At 42.0% G+C, this 25,186-nt stretch overlaps 1 protein-coding gene and 1 long non-coding RNA gene across 2 annotated transcripts in view; one reads left to right on the forward strand and one right to left on the reverse strand.

Annotated features, from left to right (window-relative positions):
- LOC132830701 (beta-1,4 N-acetylgalactosaminyltransferase 2-like) overlaps positions 1-18,350 on the reverse strand; it is a 43,410-nt gene extending 25,060 nt beyond the window's left edge. The window contains exons 1-3 of the mRNA XM_060848516.1: positions 18,218-18,350; positions 12,523-12,723; positions 7,248-7,376 (exon numbers count right to left, since the gene is read on the reverse strand). Coding sequence (XP_060704499.1) covers positions 7,248-7,376; positions 12,523-12,723; positions 18,218-18,231 — 344 coding nt within the window. The 5' untranslated portion in view covers positions 18,232-18,350. The remainder of the gene's footprint in view (positions 1-7,247; positions 7,377-12,522; positions 12,724-18,217) is intronic.
- The window catches only part of LOC132830702 (uncharacterized), a 44,034-nt gene extending 20,303 nt beyond the window's left edge, over positions 1-23,731 (forward strand). Inside the window, exons 2-3 of the long non-coding RNA XR_009646438.1 lie at positions 19,053-19,182; positions 23,598-23,731. This is a non-coding gene — a long non-coding RNA (uncharacterized LOC132830702). The remainder of the gene's footprint in view (positions 1-19,052; positions 19,183-23,597) is intronic.
- Positions 23,732-25,186: the final 1,455 nt, after the last annotated feature.

The following is a 25,186-nucleotide window of genomic DNA, read 5'->3' on the forward strand; positions in this document are numbered from 1 at the left end:
ATCTTACCACCCTCGTGAACAAACGAGATAATGAGAATTCTCGACATGGCGACAGAGTGGGTACCTAGATACAGGATTGGTTCACACACAGCAGGAAGCCATGTTACTATGGGAAGAAAGCTCAGGAAAGTGTTTCTGGGATTGGAAATTGTAGGCTGAGGGGAAAAGGAGGAATGACAGTTCTGAAGGGAGCAACAGAATTTGGAAAGGTGATACAATAAAGCATGAAATGGGGTGTGCTGTAGTTTGTCCATAGGCAGGAGTCTGGCTTCAGGAGGGGACACTGTATGATTTTACCTGGCATGGTCACCACATATGCCAGAGGCTGGGGAGGAAAGTGGGCAGGTGCAGGTGCATTGTCGGTGGATTTGGGAGTGGACCTGGGGAAGTATGGTGCCTGTGGGGTTCATGAGAACAGTCATTAGGAAAGAATGGGCCTGGTCGACATGTGGAACTGGAAACCATTGACCAAAGAGTGTCACTGTCACATTGCCTCACTCTGGCAGCGTGCAATGAGAAAGAAAATGGCTACAAGCACACCCAGAATTGGCATTTTAAGATGTTTGACCTGTAGGGGAGGGGGACTCCCAGACGCACTCATGAGATGTCCTTGAGAGAGCAGCAACATTACACACAGACTTATCCCCTGTCAAGAAAGCAGACCTGTAGGCCTCTTATCTGAATGCATTGGCTCTCTGTATGCTGCACATCCTTGTCCCACACATCACTGAGCACCTCATTTGTGCCAACACTTCTGAACATCAAGGTCAGGGAAAGAATGGCAATATTTGACCACAAGGGGCCATGGTAGGAGCAGAACCCATTGCTTAATATCGGCCTTTTCCAACTTGCTTCAACACTACAGCAGCTGGGTCCTAACATAGACATTGATCTGGGGATGTTGACACCATCACATTCAGGGCACAAGAGAGACTGAAACAATTAGATTGGTTGCAAAACCAAAAATATTCATGCGGTAGTGATATTTATAAAGTGCAACGCCACCTGTGCCACCAAAATATTCTCAATTGTATTGTTTTCTTTCTTAGTGTCTCAGTCCCATCCCAGGGTCCATAGGTGAGATGGAGGAATAGAGGGATTGGGTGTCTGTTTGGCAGTGATGCCCATTGGGTGACCCTGAGTGTGTTTGTGACTGAACAGTCCAGGCATGCAGAGGGTCTTCTTGTCAAAGGCCGGTGAATCCTGCTCACCTTGAATTTCCAAAGGTTGGAGGGAGGCAGTCAGGGTGAAGGTGAAGGGGTCAGCAATTTCTGAATTATCCTGAATAAGTCTTCTGAGGGGTCTGTGCATATGCATCCTCCTCGGTCTGAGTGGCTCCTGGCATCTCCTCATCTTCTTCTGAGGAAAGGACATCTCATGTGCTCACTCAGTTCACCATCCCCTGTCACGATGCCTTTGGTCCTGAGAACCATTGACCACTGACCATTGACCAATATGGACAGTGGAGGGCAGGGTCTGTGTGTATCAACAAGGAAGCCTGAGATCAAGGCTCATGAAGGCCAAGTAATTGCAACCTCGAGAAGCTGAATCTCCACAGGGAAGCTGTTCTTCAGAAGCTTCGGTACCGTGAAGGCCAGTGCCTTGCACACATTTGTCTGGTGATCCTGTTCTCACCTGTGAATGAAACCCCTGATTGCTAAGACCAAAGGGGCCTCTCATGCCTGGGACTGAGTAGTTGTTTCATCTCCAACAGTCTGCCCATTACCAGTGGCTTGGCTTGATTTTCTTAACCAGCTGTAACGCTGTTAAGGTAGATGATGGTGAGATCCTGTTAAAGAATTGAAACACTCTTCTTCCCTTCTCCAACATATTCTTGAGTGAATGCTGTCACTAGACAGGGGAGGTACAGAATGCCCATGCTCATCCAGTTGCACAAATGCCTTTTCAATATGGGGCAAGATGCAGGTTTCCACTGGGTATGTCGTGAGTGTCGAGTGAGTTGTTCTGGGCATGGTGTGCGGTAAGATGGGGCTCGAACTGGACATGAAGGGTGCCATAGGGGTGAGATAGGCAGTTAATGAGGAATATCTGGTAAGATGCAGCAAGTGATTTTGTGGTACAGTGGTTACCACTGCTGCCTCACAGCACCGGGGATCTGGGTTCAATTCCACCCTCTGGCAACTGCCTGTGTGAAGTTTGCACATTCTCCAGTGTCTGTATGGGTTCTCTCTGGGTGCCCTGGTTTCCTCCCACAGTCCATGCTAAATTGCCCAAGTGTCTAGAAGTATGCTTGGGAATTAGCCATGGGGAATGCAAAGTTACAGGGATGGGGTGTCAGGGTGGGATGTTCTTCAGAGGGTCAGTATGGACTCAATGGACCAAATGGCCTGCTTCCACATTGTAGGGATTCTGTGATATTGATTTCACTTTTGTCAAAAGATTTTCCAAAAGACTAACAAAGTTGACACTTAGCCAAGAAAATGTAAGGTTCAGCCAATTGTATTTTGTGAATCACCCAAGTAATGCTCTAAGTTTCTCACTGTGATATCTTCACCGCTTTTCTCTCTCAGTTTCTTTGCTAACTTTGCTTACTTGGTGATTCTAACTTCCATGTAAACCCAACATCCTCATTCTGAGATCACTCTGCGCTACTGGCCTTTGATCCTCCCTGAATCCCCTTCTCTCTACATTTGAATATGGTAATGGATCTTACAGCTGTCCTCTCAAACATGTTATCTCATCTGAACTTATTCCATTTATTAAAGCTGACAAGTGCAGTTAAGCAATTGATTTTAAAACTATTTAAAATCCATTGTAGTTAGTTAAACAGATTAGAGTTGTTGGGCAGGCAAAGTGATGTATCTGCAGCATGTGGAAACAGATCCAATCTATAGTTACCACATTTTCAACAAAAATTGGTTGTTCAAGAACGTGAGAGTCGATGAGCTGGAGTCTGATTCACTGACACTGTGATACATGAGGAAAGGCAGAGGCACCTGGATACTATGTTCAGAACACAGTCACACCCATTAAATTAATTACTTCAAGTTTGGTCTGTGGACATGGTGGGATCAGAATTTGTATCCAACATCTCCTCTGGCATTGCATTCCAGGCACTTATCATCTTCTGTATATAAAAAAAACATTCCTCTCACATCTCTTTTAAGCTTACTTCCTTTGACATTTTTATTTATTTCTTTGTAATTGTCTTTTCTACCCTGAGAAAAGGTCTCCATTTTATCCGTGCCTCTAATAATTGTGTAAGCTTTTATCAGGTTGCCCATCATCCTTTGACATTCAAGTGAAAACAAACCAAGTTTTGTCCAATCTCTCCTCATGATTAATACCTTCCTTACCAGGCAAGGTCTTAGTAAATCATTTCTAGACCCTCTCCAAAGAGGGTGGTGACTAGAACTATACACAATGTCCCAATTATAGTCTAACTAAAGTTCTGTTTCACTATAACATGACTTGTTAATTGTTATATTCCATGCCCTGATCAATGAAGACAAGCATGCCATCTGCCTTCTTGATCACATTATCCACTAGTGCTGCCACTTTCAGGGAACTGTGAACCTGTTTGCCTAGACCTCTCCGTATGTTGATGCGACTTAGGGTTCTACTGTTCTACTGAGGGTGCAACTGTACACGTCACTCCTGCATTAGATCTCTGAAAATATATTGCCTCGCATTTGTCTGGATTAAACTCTGTCATGTTTTACGCCCAAGTCTCCAGCTTATCTACATCCAGCTGTGTCCTCAGGCAATCCTCCTCATTATCCATAGTGCCCACAATCTTTGTGTCATCTGCAAATTTACAAATCAGGCTACCTACCTTCTCCTCCCAATTATTTTATGTCAATAACAAATAATAGGAGTCCAAGTACTGATCCACCACTGGTTATAGAAATCTGAAAAACACCCTTCTGCTGCTACTCTCTGTCTCTACGACTAAGCTAGTTCTGTATCTATCTTACCAGCTGACCATGGATTCCATGTAACTTCACCTTTTTTATCAGCCTGCCATAAGGGATCTTGTCCAATGCCTTGTGAAAATCCACATGGACAACATCGACTACCTCACCATCATCCATCATCTTTGTGCTTCCTCAAAAAACATGAGATATGATCTTCCACACAAAGTCTTTGTGCCTCTTGCTATGAGTGCATACTTTTCTGAATGTGAGTAAATCTATTCCTAAGAAACTTCTCCAATAATTTCCCTGTCACTGACATCAGACTCATTGCCTGTAATTTCCCTGATAATCTCTGTTGCTCCTCTTAAACAGTAAAACAATGTTTAGTACTCTCCAGTTCTCTGGGACGTTCCCTGTGACTAAAGAACATACAATGATTTAATACAAAGCTCCAGCAATTTCCACCCTCACTTCCTTCATCATTCTGAGACAGATCCCATCAGATCCTTTCTACATGAAGCTTTTAAAATCACCCAACACCTCTTCCTGTTTTTATTCACATTTCCGGGGTTTCAACATAACCCTCCTGGGACTCACCATCCATCATATCCTTCTCCTTTGTGAATACCGATGCAAAGGACCATTGTTAAGGATCTCAACCAGTTTCTCTGGCCCCATGCATAAGTATCCCCCTCTTTCATTGAGTGGATCTATCCTTTCCTTCGCTACCTCTTGCTCCTCAGGTAAGTATAAATTTTTTTGGGATTTCCCTTAATCCTCTTTTCCAAAGCTATTTCCTGGCCCTTTTTGCCCTCCTCATTCCTCATTTAGGATCTTTCCTATTGTCTTTTTATTGTTTCACGGTTCTTTCTGTCTTCGGTTTCCTAAACCTTAGGCTTGTCTCCTTTTGCTTTCTACTAAACTCTCAATTTTTCGTGTTTCCCAAGGTTTCCGAGTTCATCGTTATCTTTCATTTTCACAGGAACATGCTGGCCCTGAACCCCAATCAACTATCTTTTCAAAGATTCCCACGTTCCAGATGTGGACTTCCCCTCAAATAGCCACCGCAATCGACCTTTCCCAGTTCCTGTCGAGTACTTCGATAGTTAGCCATCCTCCAATTTAAACCTTTCAACCAACAACTACTTAACCATAAGTAACTTAAAACTTACAGAATTAGTGTCACTGGTACTGGAATGCTTCCCCACTGTAACTTCAATCTGCTAAGTTCATTCTCCAAAACCAAGTCTAAAATGATCCTTTTCCGTTTAGTTGAAATACTTAGATAATGTTCCAAAACCATCCACACCCTGCAAACCCTCCCACCCACCCCCCACCCCATCTGATCCAAGCCTCTGGCACTAAATAAGTTTCAGTCAATCTATGTGTGAGTTAAAACCACTCACCATGGCAACCCTATTAGTTTCACATTTTTCTATAATCTATTCGCATATCCATGCCTCAATCACCTGCTGGCTGTTGGGAAGTGTGTAGGACAATCCCATCAAAGTGACTACACCCTCCCTGTTCCTGAGCTGTCCCCATATGGCCTCACTGGATGAGCCCTGCAAGGTGTACTCTCCCAGTACAGCTGTGACATCTCCCTTATCACTAACACAACTCCCTCACCTCTTTTGCATTCCTCTCTATCATGCCTGAAACATCTAAATCAAGTTGCTCATTTTGTCTCTCTCTCCCAATCAAATCTCTGTACTAGCTACAACATCATAGTCATACATATCCATCCAAGCTCTTAGTTCTTCTGCCTGAGATTGCATTAAAACAAATATATCTCAGAACATTTTTCCTCTCGGTCTTAGTCTCTGACAACTCTTTGATAATTTTACTTGATGACCTGCTACTCTGGCTTCCCACCCCCACCACGGTAGTCTGAACTCTCCTGAGTGGCATTAGCAAATTTCCCTGCCTGCTTATTGGTACTCTGCCAGTTTCAGCACAACCCATTCTTATTGTACAGGCCATATGCCCAGGAGACAATGATCCACACACCTGAAGTACTCCCTTCTACACCAACCCTTTAGCTATGTATTTACTATCTTACAGTTCTTAGCACTGGCGCAGAGCACAGCATATAATCTCGACATTGTACCCCTAGAAGTGCTGCTTAAATGATTCAAAAATAGATATAAAGGCAAGTTGCAAGAGAGATACGAACAGTTCACAGGGAGGTATTAACAAGTTTAGCAAGTGGACAAAATGTTGGCAAATAGAGAATATTGTGGAAAATGTGAAATTGTTCCATTTTGGAAGGGAGAACATAAGAACAGAGCATTATTTGAATGGAGAAAAACTGGAACACAAAGGGACTTGGGAGTACTGAGACATGAAATGTAGGAAGTTAGCACACAGGTGCAGCAGGTTGCAATGGACTGTTGGCTCTTGTTTCAAAGGGTTAGAGTAGAAGAATAGGGAAGTATTAATGAAACTATACAGAGTACTGATGAGATCACATTGGGAGCACTGTGACCAGCCGCAAGCTTTTTAACCACTTGGGAGCCAACTACCTAGAATTGTTGACAGGTAAAAATCTGTTGTTGTCAACAACTGATCATCACTCTGCACCCCAATCAGCAATTTGTCTGCTGAATACCCATCAAACACTGGTTCCAGCTCAACCATTATTAACTTCTCCACTGTTTGAAAAAACAACAGCACAAACAGCTCTGATAAAGTGGATCAGTAACCTGCTCTTAAAAAGTGCAGCAATCCCTTCCACTCTTCTAGGTTTCTACAACCATCTTTTCCTATTTCAGTTCACAATCCCAAATACAGAACAGGACAGTCATTACACATTGTAAAGCATGACTTTAATCTCTTCCCTCGCTTGAACTAATTCTTCTGCATTGTGTCTATCACATATCCTTTACATAAGTATCTTGATCAGCCAATGGAAGTCTGTTCACATAAATCAACTCATGCTTTTGTCGAGACCTTTGTCAGTCACTTGCTGAAAGACATCCTTCAGCTCTTTAACTTCTGGATATTCAAAAGAACTGGTTTTGTTCCTTCCTCCTTGTGTCCCAGGACACCTTGTTGGTTGGCAGCAACCCAGTTTGTTTCTCTTTTGCATTCTTTGTTTTCTAAAGCACTGAACTGTTCAACGCAAGATTTTTTGAAACATTTAATTACAGTGCATGCAAACACATTTACAGACATGCATCACCTCTCACAGAACGCTAAAATGAAATTAGGTTCTTCCTTATTGTCTACATAATACAGAAATACAAATCAATGTAAAAGATTTGCATGGTTCTGTTAAGCAAGTTTTCAAAGATAAATAAAAACATCAATTTATATACCATCTGTGAGAGTTGTTCTTCAAATATCAGTACTTTCAAATTTAGTTACCGCTTTCTATGTTGTTCGTACTGTAATCTTCTTCTTATTTTGATTGCGGATACATCTTTTGGATCGGAAGAGATTATTAAAGGTAATGGTTTCCCAACATTACAACTGCAATTATTTTTGTCATTTAACCTGTAAAGGAGTTAAAGGTAACATTAGCCAAATTGACAAGTGAAATATAAAGAATACATGTGTCTGCTCATCATAATCTTATTCAACGCAATCATAATCATAACCCAATCCGAATCTACTCAAACATTGCTATGACTTCTGCGAAACTAGTTTGGAAATGATTTGTCTTCAATTTTGTCATTTATATAAATGACTTGGATGTGAACTTAGGAGGTATAGTTCGTCAGTTTGCAGTTGACACCAAAATTGGAGATGTAGTGGATAGTAAAGAAGGTTCCCTCAGATTACAATGGGATCTTGATCTGATGGGCCAACAGATTGAGGAGTGGCAGATGGATTTTGGAATTTTGGAAAAGCAAATCAGAGCAGAGTTATACACTTAATGGTAAGGTCCTCGGGAGTGTTGCTGAACAATGAGACCTTGGAGTGCAGGCTCATAGTTACTTGAAAGTAGAGTTGCAGGTAGATAGGATAGTGAAGACGGCATTTGGTATACTGTCCTTTATCAGTCAGAGCTTTGAGTGTAGCGGCTGTACAGGACCTTGATGAGGCCACTTTTGGAATATTGCATGGAATTCTGATCTCCTTCCTATCAGAAGAATGTTGTAAAACTTGAAAGGGATCAGAGAAATTTTACAAGGAAGTTGGCCAGGGTTGGAGGATTTGAGCTTCCTGGAGAGGCTGAATAGGCTGGGGCTGTTTTCCCTGGAGCATTAGAGGATGAGGAGTGACCTTATAAAGGTTTATAAAATTATGAGGGGCATGGATAAGATGAACAGACAATGTCTTTTCCTTGGGGTGGAGGAGTCCAGAACTCAAGGACATTGTTTCAGGGTGAGAGGAAAGATATAAAAGGGACTGAAGGGGCAACACTTTCACACAGAGGGTGGTGCGTGTATGGAATGAGCTGCCAGAGAAAGTGGTGGAGGCTGGTACAATTACAGTATTTACAAGGTATCTGGATGAACTTATGAATAGGAAGGGTTTAGTGGAATATGAGCCAATTGCTGGCAAATGGGACTAGATTAGGTTAGGATATCTGGGTAGGATGGACAAATTGGACCGAAGGATCTGTTTTTGTGCTGTACATCTCTATGACTTTATAATTGTAACTATTGGTAACCTCAGGTAAATGGTATGTTCAAAATATCAATTCAGTTGCATGGCATTGTGATCTTTTGCTATATATTCTGTGTCTTATGGTCCTGCTCCAGAACCACCTGATGAAGGGGCAGCGCTCTGAAAGCTCGTGCTTCCATATAAACCTGGTGGACTATAACCTGGTGTAGTGTGAGTTTTAACTTTGTACATCCTTGTCCAACACCAACTCCTCCACATCATATTTCCCTCGCCTCATTCCTTAAGGGGCCCATGTTCTCTGTCTTCTCTCTAGTTCCATATTTAAAGAAGTTCTTATTAGCCTTTTTCACACTACAAGCTTGTTTACCCTTGCAGGTTATTTTCTCCTTCTTTATTTTCTTTTCCTTCAACTTTTATTGTTTTTTTTTAAAAAAGACTTTCCAAATCCTCTTGTTTCTCTTTTAATATTATATGGCTCATAACTTCTTTGGCTAACCATGGTTGGTTTGTATCTTCTAGGAGAAAGTGAGGACTGCAGATGCTGGAGATCAGAGCTGAAAATGTGTTGCTGGAAAAGCGCAGCAGGTCAGGCAGCATCCAAGGAGCAGGAGAGTCGACATTTCGAGCATGAGCCCCTCTTCAGGAAAGGAAGATTCTGGAACAGTTGAGGAGCCCACAGTGTGGGGGCAAGTGCATGAAAGTTTTTGGTACTTACTGTCTTTAATTTCTGATATGGCTAGGAAGAACTGTTTGTTTAGTGTATGGATTCTTCTGTGGATGAAGAATAGTAGAGGTCCTTTGCTGGTCTGTGAGAGTGTTGTCCTGAGCTGGGGTAGGGCTAATTGCAGGGAATGTAGGTAGCGGCGGATCCGGAGGTAGGTCTGTTGCTGGAGGCTTCGGATTTGTTGTAGGTACTGGTTGTCCTGGTTGGGTCCAAATTTTGTTGGTCTGAACGTAGTCCAGAGTCCGTGCAGGATTAGTCTGTTCTGTAGACAGGCGCTGAGGAAAAAGATGTGGTTGTGGTAGCGAGTCTGTTTGAGAACGTGGCTGAAGAGTTTCTGGGCAGAGGAGATGACCTGGGGTGTGCAGTGAGAGAGGGACTCACTGAAATCCTTGTAGAGGGAGGAAGAGAGCTTCTTCAAGGAAGGCATCCTTGCAAGACGATTCACAGTAGGTTAAAATCTTATTGGAGAAAGTGAGGACTGCAGATGCTGGAGTTCAGAGCCGAAAATGTGTTGATGGAAAAGTGCAGCGGGTCAGGCAGCAACCAAGGAGCAGGAAAGTCAACGTTTCGTGCATGATTTCTAAATGGATTCCTGAAGAAGGGCTCATGCCCGAAACGTCGACTCTCCTGCTCCTTGGATGCTGCCTGACCTGCTGCGATTTTCCAGCAACACATTTTCAGCCATGGTTAGTTTGTCACCTGTATTTTCCACCTCTAGCAGTAAATGATACTGGGTGTGATTCTTTTTGAGGTTTTTCATTACAATCAATCTTACTTTGTCTTCACTTTGTCTTGGGGCTATCTGGTGATTAGTGGCAACAAAAACAACAATATTTGTTCAAACATAATTATTCGACAGGTCCAACAACACTCAAGAAGTTAGACAGCATCCAGGATAAAGTAGACAACATAATGGACACCCCTGTCCTCCAATTCAACATTTATTTCCTCCACCACTGCAGAATGATATTGTACATAAAAGACTCAAAGGCTCCTTTGACAGCATCTTAAAAAAATCTAATCTCTACCACCCAAAAGCATAGAGGCAGAAAAATATGGGAACACAACTACCTACAATTTCTTTCCAAGACATTCACTCCCTTGAAATAGAGATACATCACCATTCATTCACAGTCACTGGTTGAAAACTCAAGAACCCATTTCCTAACAGCACAGCATGTGCAGCTGTATCCCATGGACCACAGCAGTTCAAGAAGGCGGCTCATCACCACTTTCACAATGACAGTTTCCATGCTATACAGCTCTTTGACTCTATGACAGTCAGGGATGTACCTAACAAGCAATGTCTGCATCCAATGAGTGAACCTTTTTTTTAAATAAAGGCATTCTATCGCATCTCAAAATTTTCATCCTTCACTGAATGAATGAAAATGATTAGTGTCATAAACCTACCAAATATTGATTGTCTCAAACTCTTAAAGCTTGATGTGAGGAAGATGCTTATGACTTGGACCTTCTCATAATTGTAGGAAAAGTTTCCAAATACAACAGCTGAATAATTGTCAGTAGCTACATCAGACTCAGGCGACTGACTGTGTGGAGTTTGCACGTTCTCCCCGTGTCTGCGTGGGTTTCCTCCGGGTGCTCCGGTTTCCTCCCACAGTCACAAAGATGGGCGGGTCAGGTGAATTGGCCATGCTAAATTGCCCGTAGTAATAGGTAAAGGGGTAAATGTAGGGGTATGGGTGGGTTGCGCTTCGGCGGGTCGGTGTGGACTTGTTGGGCTGAAGGGCCTGTTTCCACACTGTAAGTAATCTAATCTAATCTAAAAAAAAAGTTTCTTTTGTCAGCCATAATCCTGCAGTATCCATCACCTCGGTTAAACAAAATTCAATAATTATGCGTGATCTTGTTTTTTCTACTGTCAATGAACCATTATATTTGGAAATATTATTATCTGTATCTTCAGCTATTCTGAAGCAATTAATCATCAGCTGTTGATTCTTGAGTAATTTACTGGCTCTTTCCAGTCACTGTCAGACATTAGTCTGACAATCACAATGATCTTGCTCTTTTGAATTATCCTTGCCAAACCATCAACATTTTTGCTCATGGTAATACGCAACATTGCTTCCCAAAGACCACGCAAAACTTGGCATTATGATCAAGGTGAGGAATGGTTTCCATTTAGGAAATCTAAGCAAACTTGCCAGAGAAGACTCTACATCAGCAGATAAAGTTAAGGCCAGTGTTGAGAAAGACATTGATCTGCAGTTGGAATGTTTTCCTGTTGTTGTCATGGCAGCTCCGAGTATGCAACATTCATGCACATAGAATCCAGCAAAAAGTGTGGGGTCTCCAAAGCCAATTTCATTTAGCTATTAAGAGGTCATCAGAGTGGTGTAAGGTATGGGGTGGATCTCCGCACGTGAAAAGTACTGTCAGAGAATCAAGGAATCATGCACCATGGAAACAGACCCTTTGGCCTGACTCATCCAGATATCTGAATCTGAACTCATTCCATTTGCCAGCCTTTGGCTGATATCCCTCTAACCCCTTTCTATTCACATTCCCATTCAATTGCCTTTTAAATGTTATAATTGTACCCACCTCTACCACTTCCTCTGGCATCTCATTCTCCACACGCACCTTTATTAGGTCACCTGTTTAGCCTCCAATGCTCCAGGCAAACAACCCCCAGCCTCGTCAGCCTCTTCCAATAGCTCAAACCCTCCAGTCCCGGCAGCATCCTTGTGAATTTTTTCTTTCCAGTTTAACAATATCCTGCCGGTAACAGGGCAACCAGAACAGCATACAGTATTCTAGAAGCGGCCTCATCAATGTCAGCCATAACATGACATCCCAGCTCCTATATTCAATGGACTGACCAATGAAGGCATGCCTGCATAGTGCATTCGTCACCACCCTGTCTACCTGCAACCCCACTTTGAAGGAAATATACACCTGTATTCTGAGTCTCTTTCTTCTACAACACGCCCCAGGGCCCTACCATTAACCATGTACGTCATGCCACAGCTTGCTGTATTAAAATGCACCACCTCACATTTATTTAAACTAAACTCCTTGGCTTATTGGCCCATCTGATGAAAGTCTCGTTATGCTCTGAGATAACCGTCTTCACTGTCCACTATACTGCCTATTTTAGTGTCATCTGCAAACTTACTAACCATGTCTCCTATATTCTCATCTAAATCATTTATATAATGTTAAATCTATTGCTGACAGTTTCTGTTCTCAGTAAAAGAAGCATCTTAGACATTAAAAAAGTCTTACATAATTAAATGTCAGAATTATGAATTTTTTTAGTCAGTTCTGGATATGAATTATTTTAATGTAGAAATATTATCTGACATGGCTTACCAAGTTCCTCCATATGGAGACAGAAAAGTCAGCTTTTCTGATGGTGTAAGATTTAAATGCCAGTTATCAATCTGCTTCTTGAGTTGGATAACAGTGTTTAAATTGCATGGCTTAATATATTTTGTGTAAATGAGTGTTCCGAGCAAAAATGCCACCAGTAAAGTCAATAGGCGGAAGAATGATGCATTGAAGAATCTGCACCTGTTGAAAAACATAGGCAAAGTTAAGTATTAAAGATTTGTATCAGCAATGCTGGTAAACTAGTTTTATATCCTTATGAACAAATCATATATTATTGTGGGATAGATAAGTACTAATGAAAATTTCCCATTTGCTTTGCTTTCATTTGTCCAAATTAACAAGGCTTTTAGCTTAATATAATGCACCACTAAAATACACATTATTGTTTTAGAAAGATGTCACAATGTACACACCTCAGTTAGTTTCATTAACAGCCTGAAACATCAAAGTAACATAGCACCACCGAATGACATAACAAAACAGACCTTTTTTACCATCAGTACAAGTCTCTACTCGATTATCTTTTGAGTCAGCTATTCAGAAAACTCAGGATTTTTTTTGAAAGCTGAAAGAACTGCAGAAGCTGTAAACCAGACCTGCTGAGCTTTTCCAGCAACATGTGTTCTTGTTCAGGATTTTAGTTATTTGCTTGGGAATGAGCAATGTTTGTTGGCTTTTGTTGGTCTGGACTGATTGGTACTTTTATTTTGCCTCTGTTCCTTTTCCATGATTTTGTTGGTCAATGTTATACTAAATTTTCACTAATTCTTTCTGATGTCATCCAATTGTGCATTTTACAGGTGCTGGAAAAACTCGGCCAGATCTGCTGAGCTTCTTCCCTCGTTTCTCTAGAGAAGTTTCTTCCCGGGAATTGGGACGCACCCATCATCTAAATAAAGCGCTCTCATTAACCAAATGTCCTCAAAGGCTTTCTCAGCAAAGCAATACGTTTTCTTTTAGAAATGTGAAGTAGCACGCCAGATTTTACTGATCATTGCCAAAGTTAGAAACATCAATCTTTTACAGAAAGCTGCAATTGTTCAGTTCATCTCTCCTTTTTTGATGACATCATTTTTCTAATCTTATTTCATTTTTCATTCCTGACTTTAACCGAAACTAACCAATCTGAAACCATTTCTGGTTTAGATTTGATTGCCTTGACCTGTAGGCTACACTGCAGAGAATGTCTTCAAATTAACACTGACAGCCTATGTGCCTGTGTTTCGCCCTGAGCTTGTGTATGTGGGTTGACTGAGATGCCTGTCCACACACAGTGAGAAGCTGAGTCTGCTCAGGAACAACCACTTTAGACTTGTTTGGGCTCTGACTTGCTGCAGTCATATGACCTCTGCTGAAAGTGCCAAGACCTGATTTCTGAACTTAACAAGAATTATTACTTATTGGCGTAAAACTCTACTATATAATTGGGTGGCACGGTGGCTCAGTGGTTAGCACTGCTGCCTCACAGTAACAGGATCGGTTTCAATCCTAGCCTCAGGTGACTGTCTGTTTGGAGTTTGCATGTTCTTCCTGTGTCTGCATGGGTTTCCTCCAGGTACTCTGGTTTCCTCCCACAATCCAAAGATGTGCAGGTCAGGTGAATTGGCCATGCTAAATTGCCCATAGTGTTAGGTGCATTAGTCTGGGTCTTCAGCGGGTTGATGTGGACTGGTTGGACTGAAGGGCCTGTTTCCACATTGTAGGGAATCTAATCTAATCACCTTTCTTCCTTATAAACTCCTCCCATACACCCAAATAAAGACAGGAATAAAAACATAGGTATTATGGGTGAAAGGGGAAAAACTGGGGAAAGCATTTCAGTCAGCTGTCTTCATAAGCATTTTGCTGATCAGATTTCCCTTTCACAAACCCATCCTGACCCCTCCCTATTACCCTGCTTCCAGCTATAATCTCTTTATTGATCGATCCTGGCACTTCTCCCTGATAGACATCAAGCTGTCTGGTCCATAGTTTCCTGTTTTCTGCCTCCCTCCCTTCTTGAATAGAGCAATCTGATGGAATCTTTCCTGAATCAAGCAAAGCTTTGAAAGTTAGCACCAATTACCCTATTACTTCATTATCCTCGGGTCTTAAAAGAGCCAGTTAAAGCCTATCTGGACTTGATGACTTGTCACCCCACAGCTCCCAGTTTGCTCAGTAATTGTGATTATGACTTCACCAAGTTCCTGTCTCCTCTCCGCCTCTGATTAACAACCCCAAATATACAGACACTCTTTCATGATGAAGCCAGACAAAAGACAGATGGTTTGGCACAAATCTTAAGGGTGAAAAATAAACAGACAGAGATAATAAAATGCTTAAGAAGAATGAGGGGAGATCAAATTGAAGCATTCAAGATGATAAAAGGTGTGGAAAGTATCGACGTGGAGCAGGTGCTTCCTCTTGTTGGGTATTCTTGGACGAGGCATGACAGTCTTAAGACAAGAGGTAACAAATTTAAAACAGAGTTGAGGATAAACTACTTCTCCCAAAGGGTTGTCAGTCTGTGGAATTTGCTATCCCAAAGTGCAGTGGATTCTGGGACAGTGAGTACCATACATACTCCAGTCATCGTTGAATGTTTTTGACTACTTGTTAAGGTTAAATTTATAGGGTCAACTATTACATGGATATCCCTTCAACCCATTTCCAATTAAAATTTTGTCTAAATCCTTTTTAAATTGACCATATGTACTCAAATAATAGTTGATCTCATGTAGAGTAGAGAGAGAGTATATTTTATTTGTCATTTCTACCACATGCAACTGATGCAGTAAAAATGAGACAGCATTCTTCCAGTACTGAGGGTGCTAAATGGACAGAACAAACTACACAAGTGTACATCATATAGTGCATAAGAAGTCCAAAACACACAAGTTACAGTATAATAGAAGAATGATGAATAATAGACATTTTTCTGGCAGCAATTTGAAATTGTGCAAAGAATGTCAACTGGGAAAGTCCAATCATACTGTGTTAAGGAGCTTGATGGCTTGGGGGAAGAAACTGTTGCACAGTCTGGCTGTGAGAGACCAAATGCTCTGGTATCTTCTGGCAGATGGCAGGAGGGCAAAGAGTTTCAGTGAGGGGTGTATGGGGCCTTTCGGGTGCAGCGGGTGGTGTAAATGTCTGTAATGGAGGGAAGAAGACCCCAACAATCATCTCAGCTGTCCTCACTATCCGTTGTAGAGTGTTACGAACCGAGACAGTGCAATTCCCGAACCAGGCAAGGATGCAGCAGCTTCGGCTACCCTTAATGAACCCTCTGTAGAATGTGGTGAGGATGGGGGGTGAGAAGTGGGCTTTCCTCAGCCTGCACAGAAATTTTTGAGGGACTGAAATTCATGCCCAACAAAATTCATACCGTATCATTAGCAGAAGCCCAACTGACCATAAAACAAATAAAGGAAAATACATAATGAATTATGATAATACCTAAAACCTGGAGTGAATCTCAGCAGCCAGCGGACTGGAAGACCAGGAGTAGAACAGAACAACCAGCAGACTGGAGCCGGATGTGACGGCTGGTACGCTGACTCAAAAATGTTGATCTGCAATCTGTGAAGAACTAGGATCGACGTTTACACAAGATATATGGAAAATTCCAGGTTATTTGGACAAAAATAGGGGATTGACTTTTTCTTGGCGTACTCTTGGTGGAGAATCTCACCTGGATCCTCAAACACCAGCTCCATAGCCAAGAAAGCCCAGCAGTATCTCTACCAGAGCATTTGGTCTCTCACGCCCAGACTGTGCAACAGTTTCTTCCCCCAAGCCATCAAGCTCCTTAACACAGTATGATTGGACTTTCCCAGTTGACATTCTTTGCACAATTTCAAATTGCTGCCAGAAAAATGTCTATTATTCATCATTCTTCTATTATACTGTAACTTGTGTGTTTTGGACTTCTTATGCACTATATACCCATGTACACTTGTGTAGTTTGTTCTGTCCATTTAGCACCCTCAGTACTGGAGGAATGCTGTCTCATTTTTACTGTATCAGTTGCATGTGGTAGAAATGACAAATAAAATATACTCTCTCTCTACTCTACATGAGATCAACTATTATTTGAGTACATATGGTCAATTTAAAAAGGATTTAGACAAAATTTTAATTGGAAATGGGTTGAAGGGATATGGAGAGAAGGCAGGAAAATAGGGGTGAGGAGCATATCAGCCATGATCGAATGGCAGAGCAGACTCGATGGACCGAATGGCCTAATTTTGCCTCTATATCTTAGGAATCAATTTCCCAACTTGCTCCATGTTCACCTCTGCCTCCAAGTCAACTATCTTCTGGCTGAGTCCCCCTTCTTCAGAACTATTAATGTCTCATGTTTGATCCTTCTTAGAGTCATAGAGTTATACAGCACAGAAACAGACCTTTTGCTCATACTAGTCCATCCTGGGCATGTTCCCAAATTAAACTAGCCCCACTTGCCTGCATTTGACCCGTATATCTCCAAACTTTTCCTATTCATGCACTTATCCAAATGTCTTTGAAATATTGCATTCACCACTTCCTCCGGGAACTCATTCCACACATGAATCACTCTCTGTGTAAAAAAAGATGACTGTCATATTTTTTTTAAATCTTCTTTCCTCACCTTAAAAATATGTCCCCTAATAATGTTCCCCCAACATAAGGAAAAGACCCTTGTTATTCGATGCCCCTCATGATTTTATAAACCCCTCAACCTCCTATGTTTCAGTGAAAAAAATTTCAGCCTATCCAGCCTAATTTTCTAACTCAGACCCATTCCTGGCAACATTCTGATAAATCTTTTCTGAATCCTCTCTAATTTAGTAATATCTTTCCGATAATAGGGCAACCAGAACTGCACACAGTACTTCAGAAAAGGCCTCACCAATCTCCTGCACAATCTCAACATGTTATCCCAACTCCTGTACTCCAAGGCCTGAGCAATGAAAGCAAACATGATAAATGCCTTCTTCATCACCCTGTCAACTTGTGAAGCAAATTTCAAAGAATTATGTACCTGACCCCTCAGTCTCTCTCTGTTCGATAGCACTGCCCAGGGAACCTACCATTAGCATGGCCTTTCAATTTCACTACCCACTTTATTGCCCACATTTTACTCAACCAATAATGAATTTTGTGACTCCTACTCAGAGCTTGGTATAATTTTGGACTTTTGCCAATGTTATATTTAGTTTCTAAATCTAGGTTGTAATGAATCTAACAGTGGTGTTAAAACTAAAACCTGTGGCATCCTGTTCAATTGTTTTTGGTTTCAATGCAAGCCTTCGAACAAGATGTTTACCGACCTTCGACTAAGTTATTTTTAAGTCCCAGAGTTTTCCACAAATTGTGTATTGAAAGATTGTTCTGAAGTTCGATTTCACATATCTTTACATATTGATATTTAAACTTCCTTATGTGTCTGTAAAGCACTTTGAAGTACTATTTTAAATTAAAGGCACTGGGTTCTTATTTAAGGTTGATTTAGGTTTGGAAATAGCTTCCTTGAAAGAACTTTCCCGTGAACCCCAAACCCTGTTGTACAGGCACAAATATTTTTGAAAGAGCCATGAAAACATTAATAGTTTTCCTCTTTAAGTATTCACTACATGCTTTTCTGTAAGTTGTTAATATTATTTGCTTCCAGCACCCTTCCAGATTACACTACACTCGAACTGATAATACTTACTGCATTTTCCTCATGTTGGCATTGGTTCTTCATCAAGTGTGTTAACTCTTGGATTACTGCTCCTTTCTGTGTGAACAAGATTTCTCCTTCATAATGTTTTTGCAAACTTGTTCAGGATGTGATCAATCCTAATTAACCTCCTACACTGTAAAGGATTTCAACCTGTCTTGATACTTGTATCTATCTCCACACCCCATTTCGTAATGTTGGTGTGAGGCGTGCAGACAAACTAGAATTTTAAATGGGCATGAATATTTATAGGAATGGATTTACCAATATAATTTACCTGGCAAGCTTACCAAGAATAATACTTGAGATACAACTCTAGGAGAAACTTACAGGCCACTTATTCAACCTTGTAAAATATAATTTGAACACTTCAATCAGGAAACTCAGAGAGAGATTATCAACATGTCCAAAGAACTTCCCAATTACTGTAAGCAGAAATCCCTGGATTAATTCTGGAAGTAGTTTCCAACTAAGGACCGAAATGGGAGTCATTCAGAATCATTCTAATTGGGTGAATTGGTGGAATGACACTTTTCATCAAAATTACCTTCTGATTTGAAGGCACCTGTTCTGCTTTGTTAGATGCTTACATTTTGAAGCGTAAATCCTGCTAAGATTTGCTTTCCCAAAATCCAGCGTCTCACATTTATCTAAATTAAACAATTTCCAGTCTTTGAAACTGTTTCTGTTGCATTGCTATCTTATTCGTAAAGAGCTGAGAATGAATGATTAAATGAATGTGGATTTGTAAATGCATACAGAAAGTCAGTAACCAAACTGGCTACATTAACTGATCTTCACTTTGCTGCCTTTTTTTTCATGTCAGGGCTGGTTTGCTGGGAGAAACCGAGCGGCTTGTCAGGTCAAAACGAAATACCATCTGTGGGTGGATGAGGATTTTTTATTCACGGAAGAAACAAAGCTTGAAAAGTTGGCAGATGTGTTGGAAAAATGTGGTAAGGGATTTGTTATGTCTCCAGAATTTGAAATAATCACACTTTAAACATAAAGTGTCGGTGATTCATTGAGCACATTTCTCCGTGCTAATTGATACTGATTTCTCCTGCACCACAGCAATGAATATGGTGGCTCAGTGGTTAGCACTGCTGCATCACAGCACCAGGAACCTGGGTTCAAATCCTGCTTCAGGCAATTATCTGTGTAGAATTTGCACATTCTCCCCATGTCTTAATAGGTTTCCTCCCACAGTCACAAAGATGTGCAGGTTAGGTGAATTGGCCATGCTATAATTGCCTTAGGTGTTAGATGCATTAGTTAGGGGGAATGTGTCTGGGTGGGTTGCTCTTTGGCGGGTTGGTGTGGATTTGTTGGGCTGAAGAGCCTGTTTCTACAGTGTAGGAAATCTAATTTACTTCTGTGATTGAGTGGGGGTTGTGGCGCAATGGTGATGTCACAGGGCTAATAGCTCAGAGGGAAAAGCAAACTACTGTGGGTATGGAGAATGGACATAGAAACAGAAAATGCTGGAGAAATAGCAGCTTGGGCAGCATCCATAAAGAAAGGAATGGAAAAATAAAGATGTTCCGTCTGAGTATCTTTCGAAAGCCTTGTGAACAGCAGGCTTTGCTGCAAATTCTACATAACTTTTCCTGACTTTTCCTTGGAATTTCTCCAGCACTTTCTATAGAATCCCTGTACTATTGCATTTCCTATGGCTAATCCACTTTACCTACAAATCCCTGGACAGGATGAGCAATTAAGCACCACCGTCCACCTCACCTGCAACTCCAGAGGAAACCGGAGCTCCGGGAGGAAACCAATGCAGACTCGGGGAGAATGTGCAAACTTCACATGGACAGGTGCATGGGGCCGGAACCGTACCCAGGTCCCTGGTGCTGTGAGGCAATGGCGCTAAGCACTGAGCCACCATGATGCCCCAAGATTTTAACTTCTGTTAATAACCCAATGCTTCAGGCTAATACGCTGAGTACTTGGGTTCACATCTTACCATGACAGCTGGTGGAATTTAAATTCAGTGAATGAATCTGGATATGAAATAGTGGTGGTAACCATGATAACGATCATCAATTGTTATAAAGATCTAACAGGTTCACAAATGCCCTTTCAGGAATGAAATCTGCCATTCTTACCCATTCTTGCCTACGTGTGAGTCTAGACTTTGAACATGTGGTTGACTCTTAACTGTCCTCTGAAATAGTCTAGCAAGCTTCACATTTTATAGAAATTAGGGACGAGTAACAAATGCTCGTCCTGCCAGTGATACCTACATCCCATGAAAGAATAAAGAAAAAAGTGCACATTAAATAAACAAGATATTTATATTATCTGAGGGAAGCATTGAAACTTTGGTAATACCAATTCAATAGAGACTAGAAACTCTTGATGGAAATAGAATTGTATGAACATAATTCTGGTTTACATTATCAATGTTGCAAATGATGACCAAAAAATGATTTAATGTACTTTTCCAAATGGCATCATGTATTGTTCAATGTGAGGTCCTTCAATTTTCTCAGGAGTTTCACTGTCATCTGCAATGATTATTGTTATTTCTGGGTAAAAGTTACATACGCTATTGATTAAGATCCAAGGTTTATGATATCTTAAGCATCTTAAGCATCTTAAGCATTCCCAGCTCGGTGAACAGAACCACAACAATGAGCACCCGAGCTATAAATCTTCTCCCAAACGTTGAACACCTACAGGCGAGAGACGCTAAGACAAGCCAGGAAATGGGAATCCTGTGCCAACCGCCTAAGCGCCTCGTACGAACAACTCTGTTTCCTGCACAAATGCCATAAGAATCGAATCTTTCCACCATGTGTCAGATACAGACCACCAGTCAATAATCTACAAGCCAGGGACACAGCCAGGCAGAACAGATTCAGGATGATCCAGGTAATGATTATAGATGCACACAACAGACTTCACAAATACAGACAAGAAATTGCGCAACAAAAATCATTAATTTCAAAAACCACTCAGGAATGGACCCGGACCATAGAACAGGCAATCACCATAGTACAGAACAGGACCACACACTGCAAAACAACGGCACTAAAAGAAAAAATGGCCAAACTAACACACAACAGAGAGGACACCACAACACACTCCTGGGTTAGAAACCTCTCCCACAGACACGGAAAGAACCATACTGGCCAAGGGACTCAATTACACCCACAGGGACACCAAGACAGCAGACTTCCTAGTAGCACTAGAATGCACACTCAGGGACAATGGACTGACAGAAGAGACACAACAAACAGTGAGACAAAGTATCGTACCCCTGATAACAAGGAAAAGTCAAACATATAACCTCAACCCCAAGGAGAGGGAAGCACTAAAAGCACTAAGAAATGATAAGAACATAATCATAATACCAGCAGACAAAGGCAGAATGACGGTCATCCTGGACAAAGCAGAATACATCCAAAAAGCGTAACAACTACTTGCAGATACCAACACGTACCAAAAGAGGGAGTTTGACCCCACCCCACAGCTCACCAATAGGATAAACAACACACTGAGGAACCTACAATAAAAAACAGACAGATAACCAGGTTTGACCTACAGAGAATGAAACCTTAAAGCAACAACACCCCCAGATTCTATGGACTACCTAAAGTGCACAAACCAGACATCCCACTCAGACCCATAGTATCATTAACAGGGACACCATCACACAAACTGGCTAAAGAACTACAGCATAAACTGAAACACCTGATCAGTGGTTCCAGACACTCTATACAGTCAACACAGGAATTCTTGGACATCATCAGAAATATACACATCGACAAGGAAGAAACCATGGTCTCATTCGATGTAACGGCACTGTTCACCTCTATCGACAAAACCCTAGCCAGAGAGACAATAGCCAACCTGCTGGACATACAGAACAGACAACAAGACGGGGAACCTATCAACAAAGATGGCATACTTAAACTACTGGACCTGTGCCTCACAACACACTTCACATTCAACAATCAAATATATGAACAAATCAACAGCACACCCATGGGCTCACCCATCTCTGGACTCATAGCAGAAGCAGTAATGCAAAGGTTAGAACAAACAGTCTTACCGCAAATTCAACCCAAACTCTGGGTCAGATATGTAGGTGACACCCTTGTAATCATTAAAAATAGAGAATGCACACCAGATCATCAACGCCACATTCACAGGAATCCGATTCACGAGAGAGGAAGAAAAGGACAAAAAACTCCCATTCCTCGGCGTGATGGTACAGAGAACATCGAGTGGAAAATTCACCACAAAGCTATACAAGAAAGCCACACACACAGACCAAGTCCTAAACTACGAAAGCAACCACCCCAACACACACAAAAGAAGTTGCATCAAGACACTGTTCAAAAGGGCCGCAACACACTGCAGTACACCAGAACTGCAAAAAGAGGAAGAAGAACACCTATACAATGTATTCGTCAAAAACGAATACCCCCGCAATTTCATCAACAGATGCCTAAGGGAAAGACAACGGAATGAGGACATGCCACAACCAAAGGACCAACCACACTACCATACATCAAAAACATTTCTGAACTGACAGCCAGACTACTGCGACCACTAGGACTCATAACAGCACATAAACCAACAGCCACTGTAAGACAACAACTCACCAGGACAAAGGATCCAATACCCAGCATGAGCGAAACCAATGTAGTGTACAAAATCCCATGCAAGGACTGCACAAAACATTGCATAGGACAAACAGAAAGACAGGTAACGATCCGCATCCATGAACACCAACTAGCCACAAAACGACACGACCAGCTATCCTTAGTAGCCACACACGTGGATGACAAGCAACATGAGTTCGACTGGGACAACATTACTATTATAAGACAAGCCAAACAGAGAACAGGGAATTCATCCACAGATTCAATTAATAAGCACATCGACCTGGAGCCAATATACCGACCACTGCAGCGGACAGCTGGAACTGACAACCGGAAGCGGCAGATACAAATCACTATAAATGCCGGAGGAAACATCACAGATGCACTTCACAGGATGTTCCCAAGCACTGAGGATGCCACCTAGACAGGGGACGAAACGTCTGCAACTCAAATTCCCAGCTCGGCGAACAGAACCACAACAATGTCTTTGTCACTATTGTAACCAATAAGTTGATGTTGCTATCTGGAAGAAACAGTTTAAAAAAACTGAAATTAGTTGTAACAGCAATTGCATTCAGGCATGATGATCAATGTTTGACTCAATAAAGATAATTTTGAGATTTAATGAAAATTCAGAAATCACACGAATTAGTTGTAAACTAAATTATAATCTCTTATTGGCATAAGTGATTCATGCTATGCCTTAACAATTGGCTAATCTTCAGTGACTGACACTAATTTTCTTTTTATAGATCAAATTTAAATAAAATTTACCTGGACCAGGATCAAATAACCTTGGCATTTGGGGCTGTCTGATGATGATCGGAAAAACAGCAGTATGTTCTCCAAACAAAAAATATACTTTTTTTTTGAAAAAGTATAATCATTGAATGACAAATACTGAATAAATAAATCTCTGAAAAACTAATGTAAAAGACTCCAAATATGTAAATCAGCCCATACCTTGTTTAGTTGAAGAGTGTGGTGCTGGAAAAGCACAGCCGGTCAGCAGCATCCGAGGAGCAGGAGAATCGAAGTTTCAAGCATAAGTTCGTCATCAGGAATGACATACCATTTACACCCCATTAGCCCATATCCTTTACCCCCACCCCCCAAACTTACTGCAGGAATGAAGTCCTGCCTGGTTATTGGCCCGTTAATAGGGGAAGCCATCTGACACATTCACCTCCTGCACCATTGTGCTCACTTGTCATGCCACTAATACAAACCCATGTCCTAGGCTGGTCAGTCATTTCCTTCACCAAGTGAACCCCCTAATTGACCACTCACCACTACCCCACCCCCTCCCTTCCCCACTCCCACATGCCCCACCGCATACAACCTCTGTACCATTCGTCCACACTGGCTTTCATTTCACTTCAGTTTTAACATAGAACAGAGAAAATTACAGCGCAGTACAGGCCCTTCAGCCCTCGATGTTGGGCCACCCTGTCATACTAAGCTGAATCCCATCCCACCTACACTATTCCATGTACGTTCACATGCCTGTCCAATGATGACTTAAATGCACTTAAACTTGGCGAATCTACTACCGTGGAGAAAGTGAGGACTGCAGATGCTGGAGATCAGAGCTGAAAAATGTGTTGCTGGAAAAGCGCAGCAGGTCAAGCAGCATCAAAGGAGTAGGAGAATCGACATTTCGGGCATAAGTCCTTCTTCAGGAATGAGAAGGGAGTGCCAAGCGGGCTGAGATAAAAGGTAGGGTGGAGGGACTTGGGGGAGGGGCGTTGGGAATGCGATAGGTGGAAGGAGGTTAAGGTGAGGGTTATAGGCCGGAGAGGAGTTGGGGGCGGAGAGGTCGGGAAGAAGATTGCAGGTCAAGCAGGCGGTGCTGAGTCCAAGTCTGGGACTGAGATAAGGTGGGGGGAGGGGAAATGAGGAAGCTGGAGAAATCTGCATTCATCCCTTGTGGTTGGAGGGTTCCTAAGCGGAAGATGAGGCGCTCTTCCTCCAGGCGTCATGTTGTCATGGTCTGGTGATGAAGGAGGCCAACACCTCCGTAGTGGGTGCCCGAACATCAGGACCGTGGGACTGAAGTACAACCAAAAGCAGAGAAGAAGGTTTTTAAGAAAATCAAAAAGGGAGTGCAAGTGCCCACACCCAATATACACATGGGGTCCACAGACTCCACAGCACCACAGAACAAGCAGTTCGGCTGGGAGTCTGTGAATCACCACAGTTTGCAGTCACAGGGGACCGCTGCGTGCAGCACCCTCCACTCCAGATCCCCGAGAGAAAGGGAGAGGACTCCGGAGTAAAGAACTCTCCATTGGTGATCCCCACCGCCCAGTGATAGGCGGTGGGTGAGGCAAAGGCAATG

This window comes from Hemiscyllium ocellatum, chromosome 32, assembly GCF_020745735.1.
Source record: "Hemiscyllium ocellatum isolate sHemOce1 chromosome 32, sHemOce1.pat.X.cur, whole genome shotgun sequence".
In the NCBI taxonomy this organism is placed as follows: Eukaryota; Metazoa; Chordata; class Chondrichthyes; order Orectolobiformes; family Hemiscylliidae; genus Hemiscyllium; species Hemiscyllium ocellatum.